This window comes from Phocoena phocoena, chromosome 10, assembly GCF_963924675.1.
Source record: "Phocoena phocoena chromosome 10, mPhoPho1.1, whole genome shotgun sequence".
Classification (NCBI taxonomy): domain Eukaryota; kingdom Metazoa; phylum Chordata; class Mammalia; order Artiodactyla; family Phocoenidae; genus Phocoena; species Phocoena phocoena.
In genome coordinates, this window is record NC_089228.1 from 34,457,726 (window position 1) to 34,471,057 (window position 13,332).

Below are 13,332 nucleotides of genomic sequence, written 5' to 3' on the forward strand. Positions count from 1 at the left end.
ATGAATGAAGGAAGGAATGAACGAATAGATGAGCGAATACTTTATAGAGGCAATAATATTCTGCTTGTCCTCCCTGCTATGTCCCACTTTCTGTCCCAAGCAGATAGTCACATCAAGGATGTTTGCAGGGCTGATGTATGCAGACGCTACCTGAGTCAGCACCTCTTCCCAGCTCACATGGGAACCTCAACTCATTGGAGTTATGACACTGGGTATCACGGAGGGAAGAGGAGGCACAGCCAGAGAAGGGTCTGGGGTCTCACTACAAGGAGCAGGGCCCAGGAAGAGTTGGAGCTTCAGAAGGAAGGCTGGTGATGGATGGGCCCAGGGCTGGGGTTCTCAGCCTGGGCAAAAGTTCCGAGATCCCAAGGTGACCCAGACGTAACTGAGCCCCAGACACTTGAGGGAATAGGTACCCATCCTCTCAGAGCTCATGGTCAGAGAGGCAGCCAAGAAAGCTGGACTCCTCATCAGAAAACCCAGGTCCACTTGCCATGGACCTTCCTATGTGACTTGGCCTCCCTGACATTTAGTTTCTTCATCTGAAAAACGGAGATGAGAATATTGCCTAACGTCCCTCAAGGGGCTGCAGAAGGAAATAAACTGAGGCCACAGTGGTAAAATGATACCAGCTTAAACTGCTTAACTTCTAAAATTCACATTTTCCTTTATCCAGCCTAAAACTGCTGGAGAATAAAGCTACTACTTTTGCCTCTTTTCTGCTTGGGTCTAAAACACTGACACGCTACAGGATTCTTTCCCTCCCCTCTCTCCCCCAGCCAAACTATAGAATCATTTGTGTTTAATGTTATCTATGGACACATTTTTAAGCCATCACCTTTTTCCTTCCACTTTTATCATGTCTTTCCTCTGTCTCGACAGCACCATGGTTACAGCACAGTTATGGGGAGGAGGAGGGCGGGGAAGCAAAATGGGATAAGGAGAAAGAGGAAAAACCCCCAAACAACACAGAATCACCGAAACTGCCCTTTTGTGTTCTTTAGCAACCACATGAGACAAAAGAAGCAGAAGTTTAGGGTCAAACTCTGGCCAATTTCCAGTTCTTGGATTTCAACCACTTTAAAACAAAAATATTTGGGAGCCAAAGTATTGTGCTTTCCCTTATGGCTCACAGACCAGCAGCCCAGGCACTGGGGTCGCGTGTGGTCCAGAGAGGACACAAGTAATGAAAATGCTGGGTTCTAATCCTGCCTCTACCAGCTGGGGAACCTTTGACCTGTTGTTACTCCCTCTGAGTTCAAGTTCTTCCTGTCTTAACCGTAATTGCCTGTGAGAATTGAACAAGTTAATACAGTGATAATCACAACAGAATGCACTGGTCTTCATCGAGTACCAGACGCTCTGAAAGGCTACCTGTGCTATCTAACTGCAACCGCATGACATGGGTCTTATTTCCCCTCCAGCAGGTGACAAGAGACAAGGTCAGTGGGCTAGCCACTGCACCCCAACCCACACGAGCATTATTCTTGCTGTGCTCATGATAATCCTATAAGGTCAGTACTGTCACACTCATTTGACAGCTAAGGATGCTGAGGAATGGAAGGAAAGAAAAACTTGCCTAAGCTTGTGTACTGGGTGGCCTTCTCAATGTTTAATCCTCACCAAAACCCCCTGAGAAGGTGACTGGATTATTATCTCCAGTTTCTGAATGAGGAAAATGAGGCACAGCTATTTCATGTAGTCACAGATGCATGGCTGGTGTCAGCCATAGTGGCAGGCGGTCCTTACCAGGCTGGCTCTGGTTGTGGCTCTGGCCCCTGGCTGCCCTCTCTCATGACCATTTTCTAAGACTTATTCTCTAACTTTCTGGGAGAGCCTGTGAGCCACCCAATGTCCTTTCAAAAATTATCTTTTCGGGCTTCCCTGGTGGCGCAGTGGTTGAGAGTTCACCTGCCGATGCAGGGGACATGGGTTCGTGCCCTGGTCCAGGAGGATCCCACATGCCGCGGAGCGGCTGGGCCCGTGATCCATGGCCACTGAACCTGCGCATCCAGAGCCTGTGCTCTGCAACAGGAGAGGCCACAACAGTGAGAGGCCCGCATACTGCAAAAAAAAAAGTATCTTTTCCATTTAAGTCAGCCAGGGTATGTTTCTGCTGCTTGCAGGCACCATGGAAAAATGACAGCCCAGGTGGCATTCCCTACCTCATCCACTGTAGAAAACCCATTATGTAAAGAGCATGGTGCTCGGGGGCAAAGGAGGGCACCAAGCAGGTTGAATCAGCAGAGCCCCTGCCCTTGGAGAAGTAAAAGAATGCATGCAATGTACTTCTAGAACAAAGTGATACCAGAACAAAGGACCAGAGTCACTTACAAAACAAAAGCGTAACGGAATTGAAGAGGTTGTACTGAGCTGTTTCTTAAGAATGAGCATTTGGATAAGCAATAAACAGGGAGGCAGGGATAACAGAAATGAACAACAAGATACAATGGAGGAAAGAGAAAGGTGTACTCAGTGAACAGAAGGGGCTCTCACCTGGGTAGACAGAGGTGAGTGGCAGGGATGAAGGGATAGGTTGAGGGCAGAGCATATTTCTTTCATACACACATATACAAACACACACATACCCAGATACACAAACACACACACATTGTGTATGTGTAGGTGTGTATGTGTACCTACATATGTGCCTGTGTAAATTTTATACCACTTCAGCCTAGAAATTAAAGAGTTCAGCTTTATCTGAATCCACTGTCAGACCATCCTCAGGTCTCACAAAAGCATCCTGACCCATGCTTTACTCCTAGAGGAAATGGATTGTTCACAGCTTCTAAGGCACGGGCAGCTAGTCTCCAAAGATGTCTCAACAGATGGTAAGACTCGCTGGTCAGGGATGCCAGAGCAGCCACTCAGCGAACATCTGCTGGTTTCAGGAAGAAGCTGCTACATCAGGCACCATGAGGACCCTAAGACACATTTCTAGACTCCAGACATATGTCTCTTTAAATTCTCGTGGCCAATAGGTCAGTTTGCCCTCATGTCACCAACTCTGAGCCTGCAATTTCTGTCAGCGCCTTCGAGAAAGGGACCTCAAGCACAGAGGTGAGCGCTGACCTGGCTGAACAGCCTGGTTGCAAGGCCCTGCCGAGGAAGCAAAAGAAAAGCAGATTGCAGAAAAGAGGTAGATTTTATCAGCAAGTTTCATCTATGCCTAGAAGTTATGCCCAAGAGCACAGCACACAGCAGCTCCTAAGCAAGTATCATATCAAACCACTCTGCTATGTGCCCATGGGGGTTCAAGCTGCCAGGGGAGCATGGCCCCCTGTACTGGTTTCCTTTGTTGGGGGCAAGATTTCTAACCCAGGAACATCTCAGCTAGTGACCAATCTCTGAGCATGTGTTTTAAGTACATGTCATCAATAACTAGATCTGGGCTGGAGAGCACTCTAAACATGAAATACATTTCTGCAACATGAAAAGAAAAAAGACTATTTGGGGCTGGTTTGAAGTAGGTAGAATGAGACAGGAATTTTCCTGAAGTCCCCTGCTCTCTTCCTTGGGCAGCTACTCACTGCCTGGCAGAAACAAGACACAGTGCCTGGGGGCTTTAGCCCATGACCCACTGCCTGGCTGGGGGACCACTGTGTCTGAGTAGGGGTGGTAGGCAGACCTCATGAGGGGTGCTGAGGATGACGTTAAATAAAATTATCTACCTCTATGGCTCAAGAAATCTGACTATCTATTATGATTCTGCCTAGAGAGACTTGCAGTCTGTGTGATCAATGGCAGTGCTGGTCCCCTAGTGCTGCCACCATGGAAAGGTACAATTATGCCTTTAAAGCTCAAGGTGCAATTAAATCTCTATAATGGGGCTAATGGTTCAAGCAACCTGGAAGCAGTTGCCATATTTTAAAAGATCATTCTGAATTGTTTTATGTCTGGAATTGCTCTGTAAAATCTGAACTTTTCATCTTCCGTTGAGAATGTATTTAATGCTGAGAGAATGGTCTTTTTGCAGACACACCGCACAAAAGGGGGTTTCCTTCTCATCTGGCAGGATCTCCCTGGAGGACTAAACTCCACTGGACAAAGCTGAGCTCAGCCCTCTAAGGCTTGGGTTCTTAGGAATTTGTTTTCTGAGGAAGAGTCCAAAGTGAAGATTAGGTCACAGGATACAGTCCAATCCAGAGCTCACTAGGGGCAACTTGGACTGACATCACTTTCTCTGAGAGAGAGAAAAGAAAAACGTGTGGCAGCTCGCAGGAGCAAGGGGTCAGGTCCCCTCCCTGGAGCTCCCACTGCCCCGGTCCTTCAGTAACTGTGGCCAGCAGGTGACACACGGTATCCTATGATCTCTTTTACCTGTCTGGTCCCTAAGTTCGCTATGAACCTCTCAAGGAAGGGGCTGCATCTGGTTCACCACAGGGGCCCCAATAACCATCAGAATAATTAATGGATGGGGTGCTGCCTCACAGAACATTAAGGACGGGTAACAGGTCAACCACGAAAGGGAGACATTAGATATCCAGACCCAAAGGACAGGCACGAGAAGAACACTACAGACATGGTGAGTTGGAAGCTCTTTAATCACTGACCAAGCTCTTTAAACAGTAACCTAGAACAATTTAGAAATGCAATTTATACTCATGTTATTTCCCGATAATAATGATAGCTAAGATGCACTAGGCAGTTTCCACGAGCAACATTGTGCTGAAGATGCGTAGGCATCACTTCATATCCTCACAATAACCCCCTGAGGGAGGCAGTATTCTTATCCCTATCTTACAAAGAAGGAAACTGAGGCTCGGGGAGGAAAAGTTACCTGTTTAGGATTACAGAGCCAGCAAAAGGATGAGCAGGCTTCAAGCCCAGAGCCTGTCTCATGACCACTGCTTTCCTGCCTGTGATGCTGAAACTGGCCCCCGATATTTCTAAAACATCAATAGCTTATAATGGAGTAGATTTTTACTTTGAAGATGCCACAGCTTTCTAATTTATTTTGGGGGGGAAGACAGCTCTTTGTTTAGGATCCTCCCAGGTATGACAAAGCAGAGCAAACTCCTACTCCGTAATGGTGAGGATGAGGAAAGTAACGTCCTCAATTAAACCCTTTGTACTCATCATCTGTTTCATCCTCACAACCACCCCATGAGGTAGATGCGATTATTATCCACATCCTAGAATATAAGGAAACTACGGTCTAAAGAGACAAGGTGGTCTCAGCCTTTCAAGGTCACAGCCAGTAAGAAATGGAACTCAGGATCTAATCAGAGGCCGTCTGCTGCCAGAGCCCAGTCCTTGGCTATTATAATCCCAATTCAAAGGGGCAGATGGGAATTTGGGGAAAAGAACTCTAGAATCCATGAAAAGACTGGATTTGAGGAACACAAGCCTGAAAACAGGGAGCCTCATTAAGACTCATGCTGCTTTGTACTCTACGACCACAGTGATTCCATGGTAACCCTAGGAACTCCAGAACCCTCAGATACCATCACAAGGAATGGGGAGGAAGAAGAGAGAAGGCTCTGTACGCTAGCGCCTGCCGGTCCAATGCGGCTATCTGTTTTTGTAGATTAAATGTTTTCTTGGAACCAGCCAATTTACATATTATCTGCTGATTGACATATTACCTATGTATGCTTGCTTCTGTGCCAGAACAGCAGAGCTGAGTAGTTGCAACAGAGACTCTGTGGCCCACAAAGCCTAAGTAAGATACTTACTATCTGGCCCTTTAAAGAAAAAGTTTGCCAACCCCTGGACTACAAGTTAGAGGGCCTGATGCAAACAGGAGCCAGGAAAACAGCAAGCCCAGAGTGTCCAGGCAGAACAGGCACACACTTCACCTATCCAGCTGGTGCCTGACACACCCAGCTTATAACTGTTTTTCAAAAAAGCATGATATCCCAAACCAGCCAGCCCTGCCCCTCACGCCCTGCCCTCTCTACCCTCCAAAAGGAGCAGCAGCAGTGAGCCTTACCTTTGTTGTACATGTTCGTTGGCACTTGAACGTCGCTCAGGCTGATGTTCACAGGCAAATTATTAAAATGGTCATTTGGGGCTAAGATGAATTCCTTCCCCAGCTCCAAAAAATTCCCATCTTTGTCCCTTTCATTTATCAGCACGGCATTGAAGTATTCATACTGAAAGAGAAAGTCAAAAAACATGACATGTGGCTTAGGGAAGAAGGCTGTGAACTCAGACGGACCTGGGTATGGTTGCGGGCGGTCTGTTCCCTACACTTGTGGATCCTGCTCTAGTCATGTAATCTGTAAGTCTTTCACAGCATCTACGGCTGCTTTTGCACAGGTGTGATAGCATCATATAACTATTTCCCAGTGTCATTAAGTACTCTTGAAAAACATAAATTTAAGAAGCTGCTTAGTACTTCCTTATGTGAATATAGAGAAATCTGCCCCAAAACATTTTAATCCTTTAAAGTTTGAAGACAGACCCTGCCTTTATTCAGCCTACCTTTAAATAGAAGGAGACTGGAAAACAACAAAAATCAAGTCAATATATAATATATTAGATAGTCATACTTGTTGTTCTAAGTGCTTTCCATATGTTAACTTATTCAATTCTCCTAACGACTCTATAAAGTAGGTTTTATGAGTATTCTAACTTCACAAATGAGGAAATTGAGGTAGAGAGAATTTATGTATGCTGTCAAAGATTACACCACCAATAAGCAGAACCAGAATTAAAACACAGACAGTCTATTTCCAGAGCCTGTGCACTTAACTGCTGTGCAGTACTGCAAGACGGTAGATGGCAGGTGTGGTTGGAATTATCAGAGCAGGAATTTAAAACAACTGTAATTAATATACTAAGGGGGGCTTCCCTGGTGGCGCAGTGGTTGAGAGTTCGCCTGCCGATGCAGGGGACATGGGTTCGTGCCCTGGTCTGGGAAGATTCCCACATGCTGCGGAGCAGCTGGGCCCGTGAGCCATGGCCTCTGAGCCTTCGCGTCCAGAGCCTGTGCTCCGCAACGGGAGAGGCCACAACAGTGAGAGGCCCGCGTACCGCAAAAAAAAAATAAAAAAAATACTAAGGGGACTAAAGGAAAAAGTAGAAAACAGGTAAGAGCAGACAGATAAGTAGAGAGACAAATATTCTAAGAGCAATAATCAAAAAGAAATGCTAGAAATCAAAAACACTATAATAGAAATGAAGAATGCCAATGGGTCATCACCGGCCTGGATACAGCTGAGGAAATAATCAGTGAGCCAGAAGCTCACGTCAGTAGAAACTTCCCAAACTGAAAAGCAAAGAAAAAAATTAATGGGAAAAAGGAATAGAATATTCAAAAACCACAGAACAATTACAAAAAGTATAACAGATATGTAGTGTAATGGGAATACCAGAGAAGAAAGACAAAAGGGAACAGAAGAAATATTTGAAGTAATATTTCCAAAATTAATGACAAACACCAAACCACAGATCCAAGAAGTCCACGGAAAATCAAGCACATGAATATTGAAAAAAAGAAAAAACTACACCTAGGCGTGTCATATCCAAACTGCAAAAATCAAAGACAAAGAGAAAATCTTAAAGTAAGCCAAAAAGAGGAAAAAACCTTACCTACAGAGGAACAAGGACAACGATTACATCAGACTTCTGTTCAGAAAACATACAAGCAAGAAGAGAGTAGCACAAAATACTTAATGTTCAAAGAAAAGACCTACCGGGCTTCCCTGGTGGCTCAGTGGTTGGGAGTCCACCTGCCAATGCAGGGGACACGGTTCGTGCCCCGGTCCGGGAAGATCCCACATGCTGCGGAGCGGCTGGGCCCGTGAGCCGTGGCTGCTGGGCATGCACATCCGGAGCCTGTGTTCCGCGACGGGAGAGGCCACAACAGTGAGAGGCCCACGTACCGCAAAAATAAAAAGAAAAGACCTACCAACCTAGAATTCTAGAATCTAGAAAAATTATCCTTCAAAAGTGAAAAAGAAATAAAGACTTCTTCAGACAAAAATTAAAGAAATTTGTTGCAAATAGACCTGCCTTGCAAAAAATGTTAAAATTTCATTAAAGGGAGGGAAAACTACACAGGTCAGAAACCCAGAAAAGAGTGTTACAACAGGAATAAATGAAAGTAAAATATTTAATTTTCTTATTCTTAACTGACCTGACAAATAGTTTGATCAAAATAATAATAGCAACAAATTGGATTATTATAGTTATGGATAAGTGAAATGAATAGCACAGTGTTATACTACCCATGAAGTGGTACAAGATTATTTGACAGTGGACGTGAATTAGTTGTAAATGTATATTGCAAACTATAAAACAACTACTAAAAAAATTTTTAAAAGAAGTATAAATGCCAAGGAAGGAGAAAATACTATGTTATGTAATATGCTCAATTAAAACCAGAGAAGGCATAAAAAGAGTAGAAGACCAAAAAAAACACAAGGGCAATGAATAGAAAACAGTTATAAGTATGGTACATATTAATCCAACTATACCAATGCTCACTTTAAATGTGAACGGTCTAAATAGATTTAAAGAGATGGTCACAGTGGATAAAAAAGAAGAACCAACTATATGCTGTCTACAAGAAACTCACCTTAAATATAAAGAACAGGTCGATTAAAAGTAAAGGGATAGAAAAAGATATACTATGCTAACATTAATCAAAAGAAAGCCAGAGTGGCCATATTAATTTCAGAAAAAGCTGACTTCAAAGCGAGGAAAATTATCAGCAAAAAAGATTGGCATTACATAATGATAAAGGGGTTAATTCTCCAAGAAGACATAACTATCTTTAATGTGTATGCACCTAATAACAGAATATTAAAGTATGTGAGGGGGAAAAAATGATAGAACTACAAGAAGAAACAGATAACATGCTACTAAAGTTGAAGACTTCAGTACCCCTCTATCAGTAGCTGATAAATCCATCAGGCAGAATACTGGTAAGGATACAGTTTGAACTGAACAGCACAGCAACTGAATCTAATTGACTATAGACTAATTCATCCAACAACAACAGAATATACATTTTTCTCAAGCTCACATGGAACAATCACCATGACAGACCACATTCTGGACCATAAAACACACCTTAACAAATTTAAAAGAATAGAAATCATACAAAATGTGCTCTCAGACCACATTGACATTAAACTAGAAATCAATAACAGAAAGACAGCTGGACAAATCCCAAAATATTTGGAGATTAAACAATATATTTCTAAATAATACATGGGTCAAAGAATAAGTCTCAAGAGAAATTTTAAACTAAATTAAAATCAAAATATAACCTGTCAAAATTTGCAAGATGCAGCAAAAGCAGTGCTTACAGGGAAATTTACAGCATTCAATGGATGTATTGGAAAAGAAAAAAAGACCTAAAGTTAATCGCCTAAGCTTCTATTTTAGGAAACTAGAAAAAGAAAAGAAAATTGAATCCAAAGTAAGCAGAAGGGGAAAAAAAAACACTTTTTAAAAAATTTTGATGAACAGAAATCAATGAAATTGAAATCAGGAAATCAATGAAACTAAAAGTTGGTTCTTTGAAAAGATTCATTACAGTGAAAAGATATAAAGCAAAATCATCAAAGGAAAAGAGACGCATGTGGCAAAGTCCAGAGGAATCCAGATGTGAGCTTCCCAAGATTTCTCTCCCAGCACAATTACATAAGATGTACAAATTCTTTCAGCAATGAATGGATGACAATACATTTGAAAGGTTGCCTACCAGAGAGGCTCAACAAAGACTCAGTGCTGGGGCTTCCCTGGTGGTGCAGTGGTTAAGAATTTGCCTGCTAGTACAGTGGACACAGCTTCGAGCCCTGGTCCGGGAAGATCCCACATGCCACAGAGCAACTAAGCCCGTGTGCCACAACTACTGAGCCTGTGCTCTAGAGCCCGCAAGCCAAAACTACTGAAGCCTGCGCGCCTACAGCCCATGCTCTGCACCCAACAAGAGAAGCCACTGCAATGAGAAGCCCATGCACTGCAACAAAGAGTAGCCCCCGCTCGCCGCAACTAGAAAAAGCCCACGCGCAGCAACGAAGACCCAATGCAGCCAAAAATAGATAAATAAAATGAATTTATTAAAAAAAAAAAAAGGACTCAGTGCTAAGGATTTTTACTGGGTGTTGGTCATGTAGCAACACTAGTTACCAACTTAAGCTAATTGACTTTAAGGAATTCCACACCTAGCAACTATAGAGCACACATTCTCTTCCAGATCATAACAGTGGGAATTCAGTATACGATAATGATACAAAAAATATCAACAACATCTAAGAAAAGATGATATCTAGAAGAATCTTAAAGATTTTGAAATTAAACAACACACTCCTTAATAATACATGTACCATGGAAGAAAATGACAGAAAAAGTTGTAAAATATTTTGAAATAAATGATAATAAAAAAAATTTGTAAGATGTAACTGAAACAGAAATTAGAGAAAAATTTATAGATTTTAAAGTTTATCATAGAAAAGGAGAAATTTTTAAGATGAATAGTCTAAGATACTACCTTAAGAAGATAGAAAACAAGAACAAATAAAACTGAATGTTAAAAGAAGGAATAAAGTAGTCAAGATAGGGACTTCCCTGGTGGTGCAGTGATTAAGAATCTGCTTGGCAATGCAGGGGACACAGGTTCGATCCCTGGTCCGGGAAGATCTTACATGCCATGGAGCAACTAAGCCTGTGTGCCACAGCTACTGAGCCTGCACTCTAGAGCCCCCGAGCCACAACTACTGAGCCCACGTGCTGCAACTACTGAAGCCCGCATGCCTAGAGCCCGTGCTCCTCCACAAGAGAAGCTACTGCATGAGAAGCCTGTACACCACAATGAAGAGTAGCCCCCGCTTGCCACAACTAGAGAAAGCCCACGTGCAGCAATGAAGACCAAATGCAGTCAAAAATAATAATAATAACAATAATAATAGAGATAAAAGCAGAAACCAATAAAACAAAACAAATAACAGGGGAAAAAAATCAATGATATCAAAAGTATAAAACCCTAGCTAGACTGATGAATAAAAAAGTAAGAAAGCACAAGATACTAGAGTCAGGAATGAAAGAGAAAACATTATTAAAGAGCTGACAGATAATGAAAAGATAAGAGAATAATATAAACAACTTTATACCAATATTTGACAATTTGAGTTAAATGTCAAATTCCTTGAATAACTGAAATTACCAAAATTGACACAAAAAGAAATATAAAATATGACTGGCCCTATGTATACAAGAGAAATTGAATTCACAATTAACAGCCATGATAAAACAAACAACTCCAGGTTCAGATGACTTAAATAATGAATTCTATCAAATACATAAGGAAAAAGTACAAACGATCTTACATAAACTCTTACAAAAAATTAGAGGAAGGAATACGTCCCAACTTATTTTATGAGGGCAGCATAACACTGACACCAAACCCAAACAAGAACAATTTCTGGAAAAATTACATGCTAATATCACTCATTAATCTAGATCAAAAATCTTAACAAAATATCACATTAAATCCCCTATCATTAAAAGGACAATCCATCATTACCAAGTTGTATTTATCCCAGGAATTCAAGGTTGGTTTAACATTTGAAAAATCAATCAACACGGTTCACCATATTAACAGAATTTTTTTTAAAAAATCATATGACCGGGCTTCCCTGATGGCGCAGTGGTTGGGAGTCTGCCTGCCGATGCAGGGGACACGGGTTCATGCCCCGGTCCAGGAAGAGTGGCTGGGCCCATGAGCCATGGCCCACTAAGCCTGCGCGTCTGGAGCCTGTGCTCCGCAAGGGGAGAGGCCACAACAGTGAGAGGCCCGCATACCGCAAAAAAAAAAAAAAAAATCATATGACCAAATAAATGCAGAAAACATATTTGAAAGAATCCAACTTTTGTTCATCATAAAAACTATCAGGAAATTTAAAATAAGATAAAAAGTCCTCAACCTGATAAAGAGCAACTATATAAAACCTACAGCTAACATTATATTCATGACGAAACACTGAACATTTTTCTCCTAAGATCAGTAACGAGGCAATTATGTCTTATCACTTCAATTCAACATTGTACAGGTGGTTCTGGCAAATGCAGTAAATTGCATGAATGAATGAGTAAATGAGTGAATGAATGCCATACATATTGGAAAGGGAAAAAGCTATCTTTTTCTGCAGACAACATGACTTTCTATGTAGAAAACCCTAAAGAATGCACATAATCTACTGTAACTATTGAGTTTAGCAAGGTCACAGGCTATAAGATCAATATACCAAAATCAATTATATTTCATTGTACTAACAAAGAACAACTGGAAGAACGATAGCATTTACAATAGCATAAAAAGCTTGACATACTTAGGTATGAATTTTTAAAAACATGTGTGATACCTGTATGCTGAAAACTACAAAATATTTATGGGAGAAATTAAAGAAGCCTTAAATAAATAGAGAGATATACCTTGTGCTTAAGGATTGGAAAACTCAGTATTCACATGTTAATTCTTCCCAAATTGATCTAAAACTCCAAAGAAATCTCAATCAAAATCTCAACAGGCTGTTTGTAGGAACTGCTGAGTTAATTGTAATTTTATAGAGAAATGGAAAGGATCTAGATATTCAAAAACAATTTTTAAAAAGAAGAAAAAGGTCCAATGACTCACATTTCCTGAATTTAAGTCTTACTCTAAACTTATTTAATCAAAATGGTGTGGTATTGGCATTAAAGCAGACAAACAGGTCAACGGAACTGAAGAGAGTCCAGAAATAAAGCCGCACAGATACAGTCAACCGATTTTCAATAAAGGTGCTTAGATAATTCAATGGGGAAAGTATTTTCAACAAATTGTGGTGGAACATATGACTAACCATATGAAAACAACATCCTCAACCCCTAATTCACAACATACACATATTCATTCAAGATGGCTGAAAGACTTAAATGAAAAAGCTAAATCTATAATATTTAAAAAAACAAAACCAAAAAATGATGAATAACTTCTGCTGCCTTCAGGTAAGCAACGATTTCTTAGGTTATGGAAAACACAATTTTTAAAACTGATAATTTGGACTTTATGAAAACTGAAAACTTCTGATCATCAAATTCACTATTAATAAAACAAATAGTAAAGCCGTCATTGAGGGGAAAGTATTCATAATACATATATCTGACAAATAACTTGTACCAGAATATGTAAAGAACTCCTGTAACACAACTTAAAACACCAATTAAAATATAGGCAAAAGATTTGAACAGACACCTTACAAAGGAAAGTATACAAATGGCCAAAAAGTGTTCAACATCATTAATCAGAGAAGTGCAAAATAAAACTCCATCATTGCTCCAAAATGCAATTTTACACCCACTAGCTAATACTAAATTTTCTAAAAATACTAAATG

The 13,332-nt window shown here is 41.1% G+C and overlaps 1 protein-coding gene across 1 annotated transcript in view; it reads right to left on the reverse strand.

The window, feature by feature from the left end:
* The window catches only part of CACNA2D3 (calcium voltage-gated channel auxiliary subunit alpha2delta 3), a 787,108-nt gene that overhangs the window by 478,063 nt on the left and 295,713 nt on the right, over nucleotides 1-13,332 (reverse strand). The window contains exon 5 of the mRNA XM_065884772.1: nucleotides 5,939-6,101. Within this exon, the coding sequence (XP_065740844.1) occupies nucleotides 5,939-6,101 (163 nt within the window). The remainder of the gene's footprint in view (nucleotides 1-5,938; nucleotides 6,102-13,332) is intronic.